Source organism: Archocentrus centrarchus, chromosome 16 (genome assembly GCF_007364275.1).
Source record: "Archocentrus centrarchus isolate MPI-CPG fArcCen1 chromosome 16, fArcCen1, whole genome shotgun sequence".
Lineage (NCBI taxonomy): Eukaryota > Metazoa > Chordata > Actinopteri > Cichliformes > Cichlidae > Archocentrus > Archocentrus centrarchus.
Window position 1 is genome coordinate 3461327 of NC_044361.1, and position 20921 is coordinate 3482247.

General features: G+C 41.2%; 1 protein-coding gene across 2 annotated transcripts in view; it reads right to left on the bottom strand.

Annotated features, from left to right (window-relative positions):
- Nucleotides 1-20921, bottom strand: part of thsd7ab (thrombospondin, type I, domain containing 7Ab) — a 195901-nt gene that overhangs the window by 81047 nt on the left and 93933 nt on the right. The window contains exons 5-10 of one of the 2 annotated variants that reach the window (XM_030750730.1): nucleotides 17546-17701; nucleotides 14794-14997; nucleotides 9875-10069; nucleotides 9461-9499; nucleotides 9116-9151; nucleotides 5996-6242 (exon numbers count right to left, since the gene is read on the bottom strand). In XM_030750730.1, the coding sequence (XP_030606590.1) occupies nucleotides 5996-6242; nucleotides 9116-9151; nucleotides 9461-9499; nucleotides 9875-10069; nucleotides 14794-14997; nucleotides 17546-17701 (877 nt within the window). The remainder of the gene's footprint in view (nucleotides 1-5995; nucleotides 6243-9115; nucleotides 9152-9460; nucleotides 9500-9874; nucleotides 10070-14793; nucleotides 14998-17545; nucleotides 17702-20921) is intronic. The other variant, XM_030750731.1, reaches the window with a different exon arrangement.

The following is a 20921-nucleotide window of genomic DNA, read 5'->3' on the forward strand; positions in this document are numbered from 1 at the left end:
CTTAAAGCACTTTTTGTGCCGCAGGGCATTCAGACTCCACACTGCACACCTATGGACAATCACGGCTGTCTCAAAACACTGACAGTGACATGCTAAAAATGTCAGTAATAACATGTTTTAGTACAAGGCCAGGTTATCAGGCCAAACAGACTTACTCATATTCACTCTCAGGAGGATTCTTCTCACAGCCTCTGTGGATACTGATAGTGGCAGGTCCTCTGGAGGTAGAGTCGACTTTACAGCTGACTCTTTGTTGAGGAGATCAAAGCGAGGGCAACATGCAGCCCATCTGGTAACGTGGGCTCACACATGGTGGGGGCGCTCCTGTTTTTGTAGCCTGTGATGCTCTGAATCGCCTGCCACATATCCTTGGTGTTGCTGGTGTTGAGATCTCTCTCCAGTGTCTGCTTTGCCTCCTTGGCCATTAAGTACAAAAGCTTGATCCAGGTTGCTGTGATAGAGCTCAACCTCTGTGAAGATGTGGGCGCAACAATCTCTCGTTTCCAGCTGCTAAGTAAGCCTGAGACTTACTTCATTTTATTTTCCTAGACATGAGCCAGAAGGTAGAGGAATAGCCTTAGGCCTATCTTTTCCCTTTTGATCGCAATGTTTGCGGTGATCTTTGCTTTGGCTGATCTGGCTGCCTTGCCTGAGAATACTGAGGACAGAGATCATCTTAAGGTCTGCTAAACTTAATCCAATCTCTTCAGTTACTTTGCTATGAGTGTATTTCTGTCCAAAATAATCATAAGGGTTGTACAGTCAAACCTGATTTTTAACCCTTTGTCTTCAGGGAAGAGGAAAATAAATAAATTAAATTTTTTTTTTTTTTAAAAAAGGGGGTAAAATATGCAGGTGAAATTTCACCTGCATTATGTGCTTTACAGCTGATCCCAGTTAGTGCACAATGTCATGTGACCTGCAGCCGCGCCATTCAAACAGATTAACGCGGTAGCATACATCAAAACGCGAGCAGAATACACTGGAGGATCGTGTGGCTCTGAAAGTCTGTGCAGGCCAGACATCTAAAACACTGGAGAGGCAGCCGGTAAGAGGAACAGCCTGTAATGCCTCTGATAGAAATGGACATCATAGACACAACGTTCAAGTTTATTGTCTGCTTGCTGCTAATAACCTGTTACATGAATGTGCTTTGACGGTTGTTGTTGTTTACATGTGGGTTTAGCAGTCATTGTATTTGTTTGTAAATTGATTTGGTTCATAGTGGTAACTGTTTGTGCTAGTTGTAGGCTGTAGGTGTTTCTAATTATTTGGCCAATGTTATGCTTTGGAGGGATGGCTATGTCATCATTAAGGTTGTTTGTTTATATATCTTGGTGAATTTTATATATAGTGAAGATACAAGAGGTAAATTCTAATAGGCTATATTTTTAATGGGAGTATTTTTACTTTTGCACATTTTTTGTAAAAATGTTTTGAATCATGTATAATTTTCTTTCCACTTCACAATTGTATACAACTTTGTGTTGGTCTTTCACATTAAATTCCAGTGAAATATATTTATGTTTCTGGTTGTAATGTGACAAAATATGGAAAAGTTCAAGGGGTATGAATACTTTTGCAAGCCACTGTGTGTGTACAGGAAATTAGCAAGAGGAAACCTTCTTCAGCACCATGGACAGCAGCACGGGTCACTGAAGAGAGGTGAAAAGAGCTACAGTACAGGGATAAATGGGAGAAGGCACAAAGACTTCAGGAAGTCAGATGAGCTAGTATCAGGACAGATTCATACTGTACACAGGACTGGGGTGTGTATTATTAAGTGTATTATTTTCTACCAAATTTACTGCCACAGTTTAGGTTTTGACAAGGTTAACAAAAATACAAAAGCACAAATCATGCTTAGGTTTAATTTAGTCCATTTCACAACATTAATCATATGTTACATTAATGTTTCTAGTATGAAGCATGAACACTTTCTCCAAGAAAGCTTTCTAGCAGGAAAGGCTTTCTGCCAGCCCTGAAGGCTAACTTCTCCCACAACCGTGAAAGAATCTGTGGAGAGACTTGTGTTTGACAGCACTCTCAGTATCTGTCATTCTGTTTTTTGCCCCCAGGCAGACAGAAACTCAAGCAGTGATGGTGCATGCACTTTTCCTGAGGTACAACCCATTAAACACAACTCCTAGTTCCATCATCTTTAAGAGGGTGGGACTAGGAGTTGAATGCCAGAAATGCTTCATCCCATTATCTAATGGAAAATCTGGTCTTTCTAATAAATTAAAAAAACAAACAACTGTGTCAGTATATGCTTTTAAGTCCACACACTGCTTATGAAACAAAATTAGACGCCCATACATAAATTCTTCTTCTGGATCTATATTTTAGGTCTCTCTTTTAAGTAGTTTATCTTATGGTTGACAAAATAAGTCCCAGTCAGCCCACTGCTTACTTAATTTAAATTTGTCTGATCTCATGTTCAAGCTCATCTTCTTGTGCACCTCTGGATTGTTTTCAGCACAACTGATATTTTCAGATTCCTCAGATCAAGTCCGATTAAAGTATTCCTTTTTACTTCAGGAATCCGATTGTGATGGTCCATGTGGTGAGTTAAGACTCTGCCTTTGTACACCCCCCCCCAAATAAATGAATTTTCAAAAATCTCAGGATGGCACAGCAGAAGAAAGAATGAAACATCCCCCTCCCAGTCTCACCCCTCGCTTGCTGTAGGGCTTAGAAAACGTAGACTCTTCAACTTAAACTGCTGAAAATGGCACACTCCTGTAGCTGGAGACCCAGTTCTCATTCCCACTGATGATCCTCCACATAAAATTAGGCTCATATGAAGATGACACTGAACATGAGATCAGCCAAATTTAAATCAAGTAAAGTTTTCTGATTTTTATTCTGACCACAACAGACTGGGAGAGCTTCCACTCTGCAGGTGCTACCTGAATCTGTCTGTCAGTCCCCTACCCCATCACCGATATAGGCTACTTGCATTTCTCCACTTGGTGTAGGAACTCCTCCCCATCTCAGATCGAGCACTTCCTCACAATTACAAGTGAGAATCAGATGAGGAAGTGCTAATTCTCATCCCAGCTGCTTTGTAATCAGCTGCCTAGTGTGTGCACGGAGGTCCTGAACATGTTTTCAGTAATAAGGTTTACTTTGTTTCTTTGCTGTGTAGGAGAATTAGTCAAGAATTACAGTAACAATAACCTTTTCAGTATAAACATTATAACAGCATATGATAATACTGATACACCTGACAGACCTTAGTCTTAAATGGGTGTAGATTTGCTTTACAGCCCGGAGTTTGGTCATTCTGTTCGTTTGTTTGCTCTAATGGCCTCTATTTTAAAGCCTGTTACCACGCAGATCTCAGCATCCCCAAAATGATTCACTCATTAAGTAAGTCACAGAAAAAACAATCTCCTTCGAAGGGTGCACAGGCTGAAAATGTCAAACAACTCCTGGGAGTTTTTTAAGGTACCTGTGTGACTTTCATTACTCAAAACCTTGAATAGGGTCAGCTGAGGTTAGTAACAATAACCACCTACTGAGAGGCTGAGCAGGAATCCCCTTTTAATATCTTCTTTTGAATCTTGTCAGGGTTCGGGCAGGCTTGGGGGGATTTTCACCTTTGCTTTCCTTTTCTCTCTATTCTCTCAGGTAGAGAGGTGGGCTGGTCTGTGTTCCACCCGCGGGCGGAGCTGCCTTTCCAAGCTTGCACTCTTGCACCTGCAATGCATCTTCTCATTATTATTAGAATTATTCTGGTGTCCAAGCCGGTGTATTTATGTAACTCAATTCTCTGCCAGATAGTTGAATTGTGGTATTGTGGTAGTTTGGCTCAGTCAGGTTAGTCCTTATTCCTGAGTAATTCATCCTGTAATCTTGAGCCTCTGTTTCTGCCTCAGTTCTTCATCTGGAGCTTTCTTCTCATTCCTAGAAGGCCTTACTTGTATTTCTGTGAAGAGTCAAGTGCTCCCTGCCCATTACCAGCCTTCACCGCTCTCATGAGAAGTCACTCTCAGGACTTACCTGTACCTCACCTGCCTGCCCACTCTCTCCACCAAATCATTTCTGCCAGCCATGGACCCCCAGCCTGCCTCCTGCCCAGCCTGCCTCCTGCCCCCCCCCCCTCCCCCCCCAAGCCAAGCATCTAGACATCACCAAGCAAGAAATTTGGTTTCCACCTCTGTCAAGACAAATCTCAAGTCTACTGGCCCTAACAGCTTCTCTTCTCTCCTGCAGACTTCCCCTGCCCCACTGCTCTCCTGCCCTACTGTAAATAAATCTTTTGGTGATTTGAGTCTGTTTCTTGGGTCTGAAACTGGTAACATCATGACAAATGCTAGTGATATCATTGCATCCTGCTCTTTTGCCCTTGTTGCAAATTATAGTTGATTATATAAAGTTATTGAGCAGTAAAAGGAAAGATGATGGAAACAAATTGACTGAAACCTCTTTCTGTCAGCTACTCAGAGCCATTAGCCTTGACACCTCTGCACCTCCTACTCTCCAAGCCACTGAGCCTGTGTTTATCTGTTGCTCTACCTGTGCCAGCAGTGTGGCTTTAAAATACACACGATTAAAGACTTCCAGGACTTTCACCTCTCATCTGCAGCTGCACTGACTGGGTCAGCTGCTCCAACAGCCACCACTGAACTGGACATTAATCTTCATTTTATCCTGTGTTGTTCTCCATGAATCACATTTCCCTTGTAAAATGCCCAACACGCTCCGACCCTTTAAATAATTGATGTTCCCATCCTCTCCTCAGTGATAACTGTGCTTGGGGATTTTCTTCCGGAATTAGAGCGAGAAACAAAAGAAAATCATTTAACATAAGAGAACACACATTAGGAGACCTTTTGTTTTTATTTTTGCAGAGCCTAAATCAATTTGCTTTGGATTTATTTTCAGCAAAAAGCAACAAATGCGGATCAACTCCTTTTATCTTCTGTTATCAAGCGAATCAACAGAGCATAACGGACACCAGACTAGAGATGAACTTTGTGGCGGATGTTAAAGTAAACGCCCGTGTTTTGAATTCGCCTCGTGCAGTGTGGTCTTCAGAGCTAACCACAAACATCTTGTCTCTCATCTCCCCCATGATTAAATTGCCTTAAAGTATCAATCCCATTTAATTACTGTCATTATCATCAATGAGAAATTACCAGCGCCCAAAACGGCAGGGTTAATTAGACTTTCAGGGACAGAGAGATTATTTATTTATCTGCGGTTGCCTGCAAACGGTAGATAGGACTTGGGAGTTAGCTTCACGTAGCATCTGCTCAGCATCTCGTTGTCATTTCACTTTGCTCCCCCACCCGCCGCCGTCTCTCTCATCTGTCTCTCTCATCTGTCTCTCGCTTTCTGACTTCTCTTTTGTTTTTTAATCTCATCGACTTTCAGCCGCGGTTTTGCAGTGTACAGTTTACCACTGATGTCCTTTAAAGTAAACAGACAAATGATCTACTCAATGTCCCGCCCGCTCCATTACACACCAAAACAAATGCTCATACATTAATGTTTGACCTAGCGTGTAAGATGGGCTTTTTAAATTTACATTTTCTCTATTTTCTGTGTTCATTAAGCAACAACCCAAAACAAAAGAGGTTCTTTAACAAATCATTTCACAACCAAAGCTTCGGCTGTCGGCTTTTTCTCAAAGCTGCTCCAGATTTCACTGATGAGTTTTTTTCCTTTTGAATGTGAAAAGTGTCCAAATCAGCAAAATCAGCTGCTGTAGAGATCTGTTTGAAATGGAAACACACCTCCCCTTGGATCTTCGATAGCATGTGATTGTGAAATACTACTCAAAGCAAGTGGATTTTAGCTCTGAGAACTTAGTAATTTTCATCAAAACGCGGCACTCCAGCAGCTGATTTCACAGTTATATATGGCTACAAATCAGAGAGACAGAAAATAAGCAATCAGTGTTCTGCAGCAGCATTTAAATGGGTATGTGCTGGTTGAACGCCAACATAAACAAGTACTCAAAGGAAGCAGAAATGTAGCTTACTTCTTGGGGGGCACCTGGCCCACGTTCACTCGGACACAGATGACTTTGCGAGTCTGCATTCCCATGGAGCAGGGACCCTGACCGTCACTGCTGGGTCGGACACCCACCGAAGTGTTGAGGGAGGAGGTAGAGGGGTCTTCAGTGCACGGGCCCCAGGGCCCCGTCTGCCAGTGGTAAATCGTGCAGGGGTGTTCGTTACAGTTCCGAACCTCCTGAAGGGCGCTGCTGTTCGGGCAGAGGGCGCCGCCTGGGAATACAAAAACACAGTGAAGATCACAGTTTTAAAAGTGTTTTCATGTAAGGAGGTAAATCCTAGTCAGCCCAGCGCTCTCGGTAATGTAATGATTAAGAGAATCACCCAGCACTACCGCCTTTCAGCAGACTGTGTCAGATTTATGGCCCAAAAGTTCAGTTTTCAGTATAAAAGCTACTTCACATGACATCAGCTACACAGCACCAAATAGCAGACTGAAAGTTTGAAATCAGAATTACCAGCTACAGAGTAATATTTGCATAAATTCTCAAGCAGCAGACATTCCTGTAGCCGGGGTTTTGTCTGTGGACTTGTTTCTGGGACAAATCTGGTCAAATAGTGATGGTGTTTAAAAAAAGTCTCGATTTGGTTAAAAAAAATGACAGTGATAAGTTCTCTTTTCAGTCTTTTACAAAATGCTTTATACCTTACATGTAACAACTTGACAAAAATAATGTTTCTGTTAGCAAGAAAAAGCCAGAGTTTTATTCTTATGGGACCAATCAATATAAAACTTCTAACCCGATCTCTCGATCAATGTCAATATTAATATTATACATATATAGAGCAAGCTTCTAATGCATTGTGACAACCTAATAATCAAAAATCATTTTCTTGCACCTAGGAGCTGGGAACTGTTGAATAAAAAACTAGAACAGAATCTGTAAATGAGCCAGCTTCAAGTCTCGAGAAAGGTGCAAGAATCTGTTTCCCCAGAGGCTAAAACACTGAGGCTGGTGTTGGTTGATTTATATGCATCTGCCTTTTTTCAGGCACTGCAACTACAGCTCAAAATATCATTGTGCTACCCTCCCCCCCAATTTTCATTAAAACTGAATAATGCATAATATAGATGTATTTGATATTGTTTTCACTGACAGCATAATCAGTTCTTGTCTCCTGTTGCCTTTGGGTGTCAAGGTTTTTTTTTTTTTTTGAAGAGAGGGGGGTAAACTTTCTATATTCAGCAATTACATTCCAAAGATAGCACTGGGAATTTCTGATGTTTGAATGAGACATGTATGTTTTTATTTAGAGAACGCGATGGCCAGAAATGAATAAATGTATCATGTTTGTTGACATGCCCAGGAAAACAAAAATGATGAACTTGAGATTTGTCACCTTTTCTTTGGGTTTTTGACCTACAAAGTAGCAGTAAAATAACATCCTTAAATTACTACATACAGTATACATCTTGGGCTGCCAACATTTAATACCTACTACAAATACATGTAGCTACTATAGTTGTAAAGCAGAAAAAATGCTACATTTAACCCGAACAAATGCAAATGTCATGAATTCTGTTTAAGTCAGAATTTTTACAGTTTATTCAGGATTTCGGCTCTTATGCCTATAGGAGGAGTTTAAACGTTTGACAACTATTGCCAGTCACAGGTCAGACTTAAATGAACTACTTTAGTGCACACAACCTTTATCTACTGCTCTTCCCACGGCTGTGCCTACTCTGTGCCCATCTCCCTTGCCCCTCTCTTGTGAGGCAGCAGTCAGTCAGTTGTTGGGTCGATGGGCTGAGAGAGCCATCTCTGTTTCAGAGTAATTGCAGACACTTATGGCTTTCAGGAAAGATTGAGGGGCATTGCAGGACTGAGTTCTTCACACCTGTATTTCTCTGCCCGAGTTGAAAGCGAGCCAGGTCCTAAATGAGCGGCGGCGTGCACACAGTCGGGTCTGAATCACAGACTGCCAACTCTGACAAGCCTCAGCCTAATAGTCACTGAGTATGGCTTCCTTTTTGCTGACTGTGCCACGCCATCTTAACTGACTAACAATGGTGCAGTGCTAGTCCCAACGCTGGCCTGACATGGCATCCCAAATGAGTCTGAGCTGTGGCTGAACGGTGACCTAGAAACTGCTGTTTGCTGGACAATGGGGGAAATGTGAAGCAGCTCACAGGAAACATAACCCACATGATGCAGTAACAAATAAAGCCACCCTATTAAACTGTGTTTGCATATGCAGTTAGGGCCATGCATTTTTAACAAAGATGCAGTTTTTGCAGTTTTGCCTCTGTACACCACCACAGTGGATTTTAAATGAAACAATCAACATGTGATTGAAGTGCAAACTTTCAGCTTTAATTCAAGGGGTTTAACAAAAGCATTGCATTAACTGTATGTACATGGGCTTGAATTAAAGCTGAAAATTGGCACTTCAATCACATATTTATGTGAGCCATTGTGGCAGCCTAAAGAGGAAAAACTGTCTTTGCTCAAAGATTTATGGATCTAACTGTATGTGGGACATGTTGGTAGAGGGTATTTATTAGGCAGGCAGGGTCAAATATTGCTTCTTTATCATTTGTGAGTGTTTCTGGACACTTTTCCATCATTTATTTAAATGCACGCATGTTTGCAAGATAAACTATAATTTGCTGGAGAAACTGCCACTTAGCATGCGCCCTGAATATGATTCAGCTGATGACTATCAAACAGTAAGAGCCACTTGGGCTTTCCAAAGTCCCACCATAATCACCACAGAATTAAATGTAAGCAGTTATGCTAAATAGGTCATTAATTAAGCTTATTAAAATTAGCACAGAATCCCATGCAAACATTGGTGGATGCATATTAATATGAGCCCCATGTCTTATGGTTAGAGTGGCTCCTGTAGTTCCAACCAATTTTTTTTTTTTTCCAAGTCTTCATTAATATGTAACACATGAGCTACAAAAATCTGCCAAGGAGCTCACATTCTAATCAGATAATCTGCTCTGAGGGGGGAAACTTGGTGCAGAGACATAGCTTTCAACTTTCAGGTATTGTTATGTGTTCATAAAACTGTGTCACAGCAGAGTGTGGGTTTAAAACTAATCTAAAGCTACAATTACAATATTTCTACAGATTTACCGTAAAGTTCTGGAAACTTCGGCACCCGTGAAAGACCTTTGATAAATACGGACGTTAGAAATGTTAATGTGGCAGGTGAGGTATGCACCAGGTGAACTAATACTACAGCAGAACAACAGAAAACAGCTAAGAGTTCAGCTATTTCACACATGGCTAACAAGGCTTGACTGAATTACAACTTGCTGAATAAATTCAAAACTCAATTATAAGCTCCCCTAAAGCTGTTATGATAATGTACAAATTTTTTAAAGCTCAAAACAAGCTAACAAGTTTAATTTTTTTGCATGTAGACACATAGCTAGAGGGATACAAGAGCTACCGTCAAACTGCAATTACAAATGTTACCCTCCATCACCGTGATCCACGCCACAACCATCGCAGTGACTGTGAGGAAAACACACACCCAGATGAAACATTCAGACGCATGACAAAAAGGACGGCAGACAAACATGCAGACACTCTCAGAAATTTTAAACCAGAGAGAGAATAAGCATATGCAGAGAAATGATCTTAGAAAGAGATTAAAAAAAAAACCAGTGTCAGGCGAGGAGACAGACCAACAGAAATAATCACCAGGACAGATAAGCAGACTGTTTGAGATAAGGACAAATGCACATGCAGACAAGTGTGAAATCCAGACATTCGAAGACTGACAGCAAAGGACGACTTGAAAGGCTGTGACTAAGCCAATATCCAGGCCTCATCTCCATATATTTTCATACACCATGGACAGAAGATTGTTGGTGGGTTCACATTCACCTTCCCCAGCGTTGTAGGCCAGAACGGAGCGGGTCCTCATCTGCTTGCCCTCGATGGTCTTACTGGAGCACGTCTGAGAGCAAGTGGACCAGGACGTCCAGTCGCTGAGCACGCAGTCTCTTGAGCAAGGCACCTCACAGGTCACAGGCTCTGGAGCTGGGCTAGACGAGCAGAGATTTCTGTCCACCTTCTCACCTGAAGAAAAACAGCAACGCAACAGGGTCAAAGGCGTGCGGTAAGAAAGCAGAAAAGTCGTAAAAATAAACCCATACTGACAGCTCAGTGTGAGGCTGGGGTGACAGCTTGGTAACAGGAGAGCAATCTTGGGGTTTTACTTTTTTGTTTTAATCTGTTTATGATAATCATAAATCACATTTATGCAACGTTGCCCAAAAAAGGCAAAACGCATGCCTGAGTACATTTGGCTGAACTTCCCTTCAAGGCTGTCTGCATGTGCACATCTGGACTACTTTCAGGCAAAAATCCTGGAGCTTTAAAGTATATCATTCAAACTTCTCTGCACCAAAAAATGGTCTATAAGTAAATAAAAAGAACATTAAAAACTGATACAAATTTAAAAAGAGAAATATGAACCAGATAGTGACTCAGCTTTTTTGAGTGTCAGTAAAAAATCCTTTCCTGTATTTTCGAGCATGTGTTCAGTGTGTGGCCCCCACCACAAACACAGTTTATGGAAGCTGGCGTGTCATTTTTGGAAAGATTTGGGAGTAACTCAGCCAATGAAAACATATTTTAGGTTCAAACATCCATTGCAAGAATGACATTATGACCCTCACATTACACTTCAGGACAGAGGAGGCCGGAGCAGCTGAGAAAATGAACAGCTGTGCATCTTAATTGATAGCACAATGTCAAGCACGCAGCCCATTTTAAGTTTTAGAGTCATGATTGTTGTCTTAAGAGGCCTGTTCTCTCTCTGAGATAACTTGGGGAGAAACTTGGGGAGTTTTCCCAAGTGGCAGTATCAACAGAAGGAAATGTGCAGACCAGAAATCATTTAAAAGATTTATTACAGTAAAAGCCTTATTTAATTAAATACTGTATTAGCTTATAAGTACAGTTACTGTAATTTACTAGTAGGTTCCAATTTCATGCATTATCTATTTTGCTTTTTGTCTATTCATACTTCTATTCAGCCAAATGCATTTGATTGCTGTAGTTTCTATTCAGATCAACATTTTACATTAAACTAACACATATCATATGCTTATTAAATACAATGCATTATTAATAATCAAATCAATGTTTGTGGCTTGTCCCACAAGCCCCCCAATGTTAAACTTGTGCAGAGCCTCCAGAGGGATGATGGTAGAAAATTTTATTTTCCTTTTACCTCACAATAATTTGTTCTCCTTTGCAATCTAACCCATACAAAATGACTGCTTTCTGTTGTGAAGCAATATTAAGTATTGGCCTGCTGCTGGTTGTGGTCACACTCTATACTACTGCAGTTGGAAAGATAAATAGAGGAGCTCTCCCAGCTCTCTCCCTGAATGCTGCTGAGGCTGATTGAGACAGGCAGTAGCCGAGATTATGACTGCAGCCATGCGGTGACACAGCTATCACTGTGTCGGCGGCTGCGGTCACAGCTTTGCTTTGGGTGTCATTATTATGGCTATGAAACATTAGTTTATAATGGTTGGGAGTGCACAAATTATTGATATGACTGTGCTGTTTGAGACCTGAGACCTGAAATTAAGCTATTTTTTTCCTGAACTTCTGTGAACTATTGTTAATAAGAAGAAGAAGAAAGAAGAAGAAGAAACAGCCTTTATTGTCCCACAGAGGGGAAATTTGGGTGTAACAGCAGCCGCAGTTATTATAAATATAAGTAAAAATATAATAATTCACACTAAGAAAAGAATATAAATATATATAAAATCAACAAACAATATTAACCTTAATACTACTAATAATAACACTATATACAATGTACATGATGTGCCTGTGTGTTGAACCTTAACAGGCCGGACTATTTACAGTATATTATATATTATCCTACATTGTGTAGGTTATTGTGGTTTTTGTTGGGAGCAGTGATGTTGGGAGCAGTGATGATGATAAATCTGTCATATCTCATAAAAGCACCTGAGTTGTGACAGTTAAAGAGGACCTATTATGTTTTTTGCTATTTCCTCTAATATATAAACTATTACTATGGTGGATTCTTAACTTAAATGTAAAAAAAAAAAAAAAAATTAAAGGTCAAGTATTGACTTCATACTGTTATAAACACTCTGGTTTAGGCTGTTTTTTCCAACTTTTTGCTGTGTATGATGTCAGTGAGACAGGACATTCCTTATATGGTCATCTCAGGCAAACAGATCTGGCTGTCACCATACTGGGATTTTATGCTTCAGCGGGAAATCTACTCTGTAAGTGCATCATAACAGCAAACCCTCTAAAACCGTAGCCTACACTGCAACCTGACCTCTGTAGAAATGTAACTACACGCTGCATCGACGCAGCCGCCAACTACTGCGATTGACCTATTCAGCACTGCTGATTCCTCCCGTGCATTTCCAGCTATGTTTTCACAGTTTTTGAATTTATCAGTGACAGAATAACAATCACCCAGGACACGCTGGGGAGATTGGGGTCCCTCCGGATGAGCTGGAGGAGGTGGCTGGGGAGAGGGAAGCCTGGGCTTCTCTGCTTAGGCTCCTGCCCCCGCGACCCGGCCCCGGATAAGCGGAAGAGGATGGATGGATGGATGGAAAATAACAATCGTTGCCTCAATATAAGGAACAAATCATTGTATGAATATAAGGACTCACAAATGCCAGCAAATTCCTGGAGGGAGATTTCTGAATGAACAAAGAAGTGGAAAAACTTGAGGGAGAAATGTGTTTGCCTTTGGAAAAGACTCACCACACCAAAGAGTAGGGACCCAGAAGGGGAAAAAAGTCCCGGCATTTTGTTAGTTTCTATTGTGGCTGTTAATAATGACACTAATCCTAATAACAGCAATAATAGCAATTTAGATGTAAATGTAAAGTATCACATGATCTCTTCTTTCTGCAGAGAATTTCCCTAATGTGGCAGCGTATTATAACTACACTAATGTCTCCCATATTGACATGACAGATGATTATGACTCTTTTAAATTGATTACTTGAAAAAAATATTCATATTGATGCACTCTTGACTGCGGCTCAGCTCCAAACAAAGTGGCACTGAACATGGAAAGTGCAAATTCACATGGGGTTCCCACATTTTTACACAACTGTTCATGGTTTATTGATGAGCTGCTGGTATCACGCTTAAGTGGATTAAACTAACCCACACATTTGTCTGAGTTGCTTCATGTGCTGCCATGAACGAAGCAGAGAATATTTTCCTCTTTATGCGCTGCACACACAGGAAAATGTAAACCTTTCAATGAGTGAATAGAAATTTCAAGCAAAAGAGAAGCTTCACAAGTCAGACTGGGCCTGACTCTGCATTAAGATGTCACTTTGACAGATACGCAGTGAACCAATCATGACTGAACTAAGAAGGCATGAAAATAAGAAGTGACAAGGGACCCCAGCAGTTTTCAGGCTCACACAGAGGAAACATGAATGAACAGAACACCCACTATGAGAGGAACACCTCCATGCTCAGTATGCAGAGAAGAAACAGCTCCCTGTCTAAGTGGGCAGGCAGTCAGCATGGGGAATATCAATAGCCAGTTTCAATAACATTTGTATCGACCTTCGCCTGTTGTCTGGGGCCCGGCTGTGTGGCCTTTTCTTTTATGGCAGGGACACACTCGGAGAAAAAAAAAATACAGCCAGCATTGCAGTGAAAAAATCTCTGAGGCGAAAAGCAGAGCAAAAAATCCAAACAGAACAAATCAATTTTCATCAGATGAGGGAGTGAATGTGAGCAGGGATCAATCAACCAAAGTCATGGTGAGAAAGAGCAGCGCAGAGTTTCTGGTGTACTCCGGCCGTACAGGGAGGAGTTTCCACCAGACCAGCTTCACTGAGCACCTGCAGCTGATGCATGAAGTGTGATTTGTGGGAGAGGCTAGAAGGACAAATCAGCTTCTCTAGTGGGAAAAACATGAACAAAGTCACTGCACTGCATCATAAATCCAAGATTTACTGAGTAGATTTGCAACTGAATGAGATTCCCAGAGCATCATAGTATAACTTTACATGCTGAATAAATAAACATGCCATGTTATTTGATCTACAGCTCACAGTGCAAAAAACACCCAACTCAATAATATGTTGTGACTTACTTTGTCATACACATGCCTGATAGCTGAAGGCAAGTGGAACTCTAGAAAGCATCTCTGCTCTGTCACCCTTAATATAGAAGATTTACAGTAATAAAGAGAAGCAGTAAAAATCAGGAGCAGCAAAGGGCACATGATACTCCGAGACTCAGGGCCACAGAGGATTGATTTGATTTAAAGTGAGTAAGGTTTAATTGTGCGTGCAGAGAGGAGGACTGTAATGAGAGAGGCGGCAGGAAAGAGGTAGCAACACTGAATCAAGGAAGCGTTAAAGTAGGAGAGGTTTAACAGGGAGAGAGGGGAACGGGAGTAAAGGGAGAGGATTCATCACAAAGTTGATGAATGGCAACCGGGAGCCACGCTGTGGAAATCTCCTCACGTACTGCGCTGTGAGGGTTGCAGGGTAGGTGGACAGGTGACCTTGATAATATAGAATTATTCATTCAAGGTCAAACCTGCAATTTTTTATTGGCGGGTCAAAAACACAACACAGCACAATCCTTGTACTGTGCTGTGTTTTTGACCCAGGAGCAAGCATGAATCTCAGCCAACACACTCTGTCTTTAAGAAAAGTACAGTTAGTTTTTAACAAATGAGTCAGTTTATTTTGAAAATCTGGCTGCTGCACTACTTGAATCATCTACCCGCACATTAAATATTCCTCGCTCACCGTTGCTGTTGACACACTGGACCTGCACGTCCTGAGTGCCAGGGCCGCACTGCTTCGCATCATCAGGAACACACGTATCCAGACTGACCAGCTGCCAGTTGTAACAAGTGGGGTCGTCACACGGCACCGCTTCCACCAGGTGCGGGCAGTTTCCAGGACCTCCCGTCGGCTCGTTTGTAATCTGTCGTTTCCTCAGTTTGAAACCTGCGGTGCAAAGACACTCATCACAATCTTGATGTATGCTGATGACACAGCGCTATATGTACATGGCAAAGATCCTGAACAAGTTGCTGCTAAATGAATGTTCACTATGCAAAAAGTTAGAAACTGGTTGAACAATTCAGGTCTTACTTTGAATCCAGAGAAAACAGTGAGCATGTTCTTCCAGAATAAATGCAAACAAATATTTATGTTGAGGGAAAAGAGTTCAAAAACGCTGATGAGTTTAAATACTTGGAGGTTATTCTAGAGCAGGGGTGACCAAACTCGGCCCATGGGCCGCTTCTGGCCCCAACCCCTACTTCCGGTCCCCGAATTGATGTCAAAAATAACATACAATTTGGCCCTTTAAGTTACTTCTTTGACATTTCGCCTGCCCCTCCAATTAAGAAGGTTAAACGATATACTTTTATGTGTATAACGGACTTTGACTTTTACCAACTTTTTATATTGTGGATTTTATGCTGCTCTGTACACAACCACATATATAAGGGAAAGTCTTACTCCACTACATTTTAAAAGTACAATTCTATTGCTTTATATTTATTAAAACACATAATAAATTCTTTAATCACTGATATTTTAAATACCAAAAAAAAAAAGTCTAGTCTCACCTGTGACAGGTGGGTTTGGGTGCAGTTTTTATAACCAGTTATTTTCCCCTCTAAACTTAACAGATGGTTTCACTTATATAACTGCTTAGAGTGCAACAAAGCCCAGCATGTCATAAAGAAGGATGATTTTGAACTGTTAATAGTTTTATTTTCAGGCAATATTAAAGTAGCGTTCCATGATTAATACTCATTTTGGACTTTTCACATTAGTAAAGTCTGAGTTGATCTGAGCACTTTAAGGCTAATCGATGCTCGTGAGTTTTGTTTGATGGCTGATTTATTGATACAGCTCATTAACGGAAATATGATGAAATCTTCATGATTTCACTTCATGGCATAAGTTTTTGCATGGACATTTTTCTTCATTCACACTGTGAAAAACAGAAAAACTGCCGTATACTGATGCAACAAAGGGACACTTGATACTGAAACTGTAATGAAAAAGTGGCTGCAGTACTCTTCCTGGAAACTGTACGTTTCTTATGCATTTTTAAGAGGATGACCTGCTACTACTGGAAACATTCAGTCATTAAATATTCAGTGTTATTCTCTGAAGCTATGTGGTAAGGTGAAAGCCATTATAAGAATAATATTTTTTCTACTGTAAAAATAAAGATTGCACATTCATTAATGTGTATTCAGACTCAATCAGATTATTATTCTACAGTGTTCTAACTAGAGCGCCTCTTAAAAAACGATAACACAAAGTGATGGATGGCGTACAGACAGCATTTAATTCACTAAAAAAAAAAACAAACACTTTTTTCATTGTTTTTATGCTATAATTATTGGAAACAATAACAAGGAATAATTTAATTTTTGTTGTATTTTCGGCACAAAATAGAGAAACTCAGAATTTATCTCACTGCCAGACGCACGAGAGGGTGACGGAGGAGTGACAAACTATTTTCAGCTTGTTTATCTTCTATAATGAAGACTACACTACAGGCGAGGAGGGGGAGTATTTAGAAAAACACTGAAACAGCTGGTCTGAGATAGTGTCTAATTATTTTAAACCAGTGTAACACAACAGCTTTGATAAAACATAATAATACTTAAAGCGTGACACATTGATCAAAGCATTCAGAGCAAACAAAGGCCAGCAGTTCAGTCAGTCAGAGTACCCCAGTAACCACTGGTCTCTAGGGAAGAATGTGTATTCCCAGACTGGTTGGCAAGTGGTTGCTGGCTGCTGCCAGGTGAGATGAAAGAGGATGCTGCACCAAAAACGTCCTTGTTTGCCTTTGAAAAAGTTTTGCTTTTACTGATGGATTCAATACATTTCAAAAGGCAAAGGTTTTTGAAGGTTAACAGTCTACGTTTGCAATTTGTGTCACACTTTACAGTTTCACTACCACTCGGGAAGCAGCTGGCAGGCGTTTGCAGACAAGTCGGTATCTTCTATGCAGCCACAGCAATCTGCTAGCAACCAGAAAAATTGCAAGGATGTTTTCAGTGCAGCACCTAATTTTAGGAGCTGCCAGCTCCTAGGTGAACCTGGTCCCTAGCATCCTGCGGTTGCCAGGGCGATTTCTGCCAGCAACCACTAGCAAAGAGGTCAGAAAATACACATTTTGCCTGGTGACTGGTGGTTGCCACGGTGTTTCATAAGCACTTTAGGCCTCTGTGTCTGAAGCCCAAGGTGCGTTAGCTGTCCTGCAGTTTCTGCAAAGCTACAGCCTGCTTTGCAGCACACCTCCACCCCAGCTCCTTCTTTGTATGCCATTTCTGATTAAATCAATGTCATGATGCCTGCTCTATTCTGTGAACCCCATGAGGTCTTCCTGCTACCCTCCCAACTTATGCAGAGGTGCAGAACAGAGCCACACTGCCAAATATAAATTAGTGCAATCAGAAAAACAATGGCCTTTTGACTGTAATGGTTCAGACTGAATTATGTATTTGAACCATTTGTGTACCTTTCTTTCCAGCCTGATCATCACAGTTTTCAAAGGTGCAGGGCCCCCAGGCGCCCCATGGTGACACCTCGCAGTCAATGGGACAGGGGATTTGGCACAGCTGGGACCTGTTGGGGATCGGACCCTCGCATAGCCTGTTTTCCACTGGGCGGGAGGCTGTGCAGATAAACAAAAAGGAAACACACAATAAGCAGCAGATAAAATGAGCCTAATTCAGAGGCATTTTTTTTTACCAGCATTGGAATGAGCCGGAACAAGAGACACAAAAATGCTTATTTGCTTTTATTCCTGGCATAAAATCCCTGCAGAGGATAGATGAGAGCCACAGTGAAAAAACAAAACATGCCTGTGAAGTAGACACTATTATCCCTTTGTTTTGTTTATCGTCTCCCTGTTAGCATGTCAGAATGATAAATTAGCAATGATTATCTCGTACAACGCCTTGCTAGCAGCATAAAACATTGTGGAGCCCTGCCCACAGACTCTCAACGGAGACGTGGAAAGAGGAGGCAACAATACAACACTAAAGGTGCAAGAGAACAGGGACAATATCTCGGCTCATGTTTATTCCATGAGGTGTAATTTGGCATCTACTTCTCCTAGTCATGCCATGTTAGATTTAAAAAAAAAAAAAAAAAAGCTCTTTCCATGAAGCTACTGGTAAGTTCACACCGGTCTGAACTCCAACTGCAGGGGAAAAAAAAAAAAAAAAAAAAAAAAAAAAAAGAGATGCTATCACCATGCAACGAACAGCTCTGTGACATCTGTGCAGAATACATTTCTACACGTCTGCGCCGTGATAAATAAATCTGATGTGTGGAGTTCCTGAAGATACTGAGTTAATGCATTTATTCATGCACAAAATTGTGCTAGTGTCATTTGAAAGTAGATGCTTCTGTATCTTCCAGAGCCCCCCACCCCCACCCTTTTGAATCTTATTCAAGAGAGCAGAAGCTGACAGGAAATGTACAGAGAAACAAGGAGAAAGGGGACTTTTGATAGTTTAATTGCATATTTCCCATCCGTATGGATTGCATAAATTTAATGTGATGCATATTTGTCAAACGTAATGCCAGTGTGTTTCAAAAGGGCAATGGCCAAGTTTTTTTTGCTGAAATCAAAGTTGACTGCACAATGTAGCTGCTAAACCATGACACCATCAGCATTTAGACTGATTGCCGTTAAGGTCTGCTTTTACTTTACAATTCCATCAGCCACAGGTACAAAATCTCCTCCGAAAACAAAACCAAACTGCGGCAAAACTGCGACAGAAATTCACTTTTCTTTTGCTGTGGACAAAAACGAACATAACTGTATCAGGTAACGATCAGAGAAGCATTCACAGAAACTACTGTAAATGACCTCAGCTGGAACAGGATATGAACAGCCCTCACACTGAATGTTGGGAGAACTGGCCGATGCTCACATGCCAAAAAAGCTGAAGAGGCGCTCGGAAACCAAATATCCCTCCTCTGAGAGAAACTTTAAAAGAGTGCTGGATATGAAGTTGAGGAGACAACACTTTTCACCGGAGTGTGCAAAAGGAAAAGAAAATGCTTGCAGGTGGTGTACCAGATCCAGATGCTGCACATGTGTTTTTATCTGACAGCACAACCAACAGAATAATTAATTCATGACATGTCCGATGGCAAAGCATACAGGCGTGCCTTGAAATTTTGCCCATTTTTATGCCTCGCACAGAAAACGCTGAAAACTAATTGACAAATACAACCAACTGACTTCGAATGAAAAGCAGTCCGGTCCAACACACTGAACTATTAAATACCCATTTGTTAAACATATGTTTCAATGAAAAATTTTCATTGCATTGTTTTTGGCTTTATTTATGGAAGACCTATGTAATCAAAATAGGATGATCCCACTAAAGCCACCACTCACACTGCAGTTAGCATAAAGTCTGAAACGAGGGGCAAACAGACTGCTCGAGTCTGTAACAGAACATTTTAAGTTTGCTAATTAACATGTTGCACCTTGTTGACTGATTGATTGTTGGTTTGCTGAACCACTCAAGTGTTAAAATGGCAATTTGTCTTGATGACATGAGACATAAGCTTTGGAGGTAATGGAGAGAAGCAGGCTAGCTGTTCCTCCCCGTCTCCAACCAGCTGCCGTCTGTAGCTTCATATTCACCAGACAGATATGAGATTGGGCTTCATCTTTTTATGTAACTTCTAAAGAAAGAAAATAAGTGTGTTGCCCACAATTTTAAATCACCCCTTTAAAGCATGAAGCCAGCAGCACACCAGTTTCATGCTTACAGGTTTCCCTGATTAGAAGGAGTCTGGCTGACTGAGCAGACAGGTCCAACCCTCTGCCTGAAGCTCCCCGCACTGACGGACACTTCTGAGCCTCTTTTCCTGCAGCTACACCAAGAAAAACTGCAAAGCTGAGCCTATAAATCAGGTTTCATTCTACACAGCATTCTGAGTTCAAAATTACAGTACATAGTGGCTAATAAAAACAAGTATAAAACTGTAAAGAACAGTGATTCCCAGCCATAATGACAAGTACCCCAGGAGGAACTTCTGCTCTACTTGGAAATATTAACTTAACAATTACAGGAGGAGACACAATTTAAACTGAATAGCAGCCAAATGTAGTGGATAAATAGTTCAAATACTGAGATATGGATGGTTGAAACTTTTAGCTAACAGTGATTAAAAAGTGTCCAGGTGCAATTTAACATTTCATACTTCAAACTGAAAACAAGCAATGAAAGGTTTTGAAGAGCGCTGTGGGGACATGCCAGACAAGGAAAAAAAAAAGGTTTGGGACCACTGGCTTAACTAAAACTACAGAGATCCTATTTAACAAAATGTTGTTATGCACGCAGTGTAGCATGGTGGTTAGCACTGCGCCTCACAGATAGAAGGTCTGGGTTCGATTCCACCTTGGCCTCTCTGTGTGGAGTTTGCATGTTCTCCCCGTGTCTGTGTGGGTTTCCTCCCACAGTCCAAAGACATGCAGTTACTGGGGTCAGGTTAGTTGGTGATTCTAAATTGCCCATAGGTGTGAGTGGTTGTCTGTCTCTCTGTTTCAGCCATGCTACAGGCTGGTGACCTGTACAGGGTGTACCCTGCCTCTATGACAGCTGGGATAGGCTCCAGCTCCCCCCGTGACCCTGAACAGGATAAGCAGAAGAGGATGGATGGTTGTTATACACAATATAATATCAGGCAAATATTTATTAGTTTTTTCCACAATAACCACTCCGGAGTGTCAGCTATAGGCAGGCTATGTTTTATTTTGATTTGAAGCTGCAGGAGGATAAATTGGCACCATCTGTTGTAACAGGAAGAAGAGCTGCAGTAGTTTTTTGCCCCATAAGGAAATCCACTCACTGTGAAAACTGATT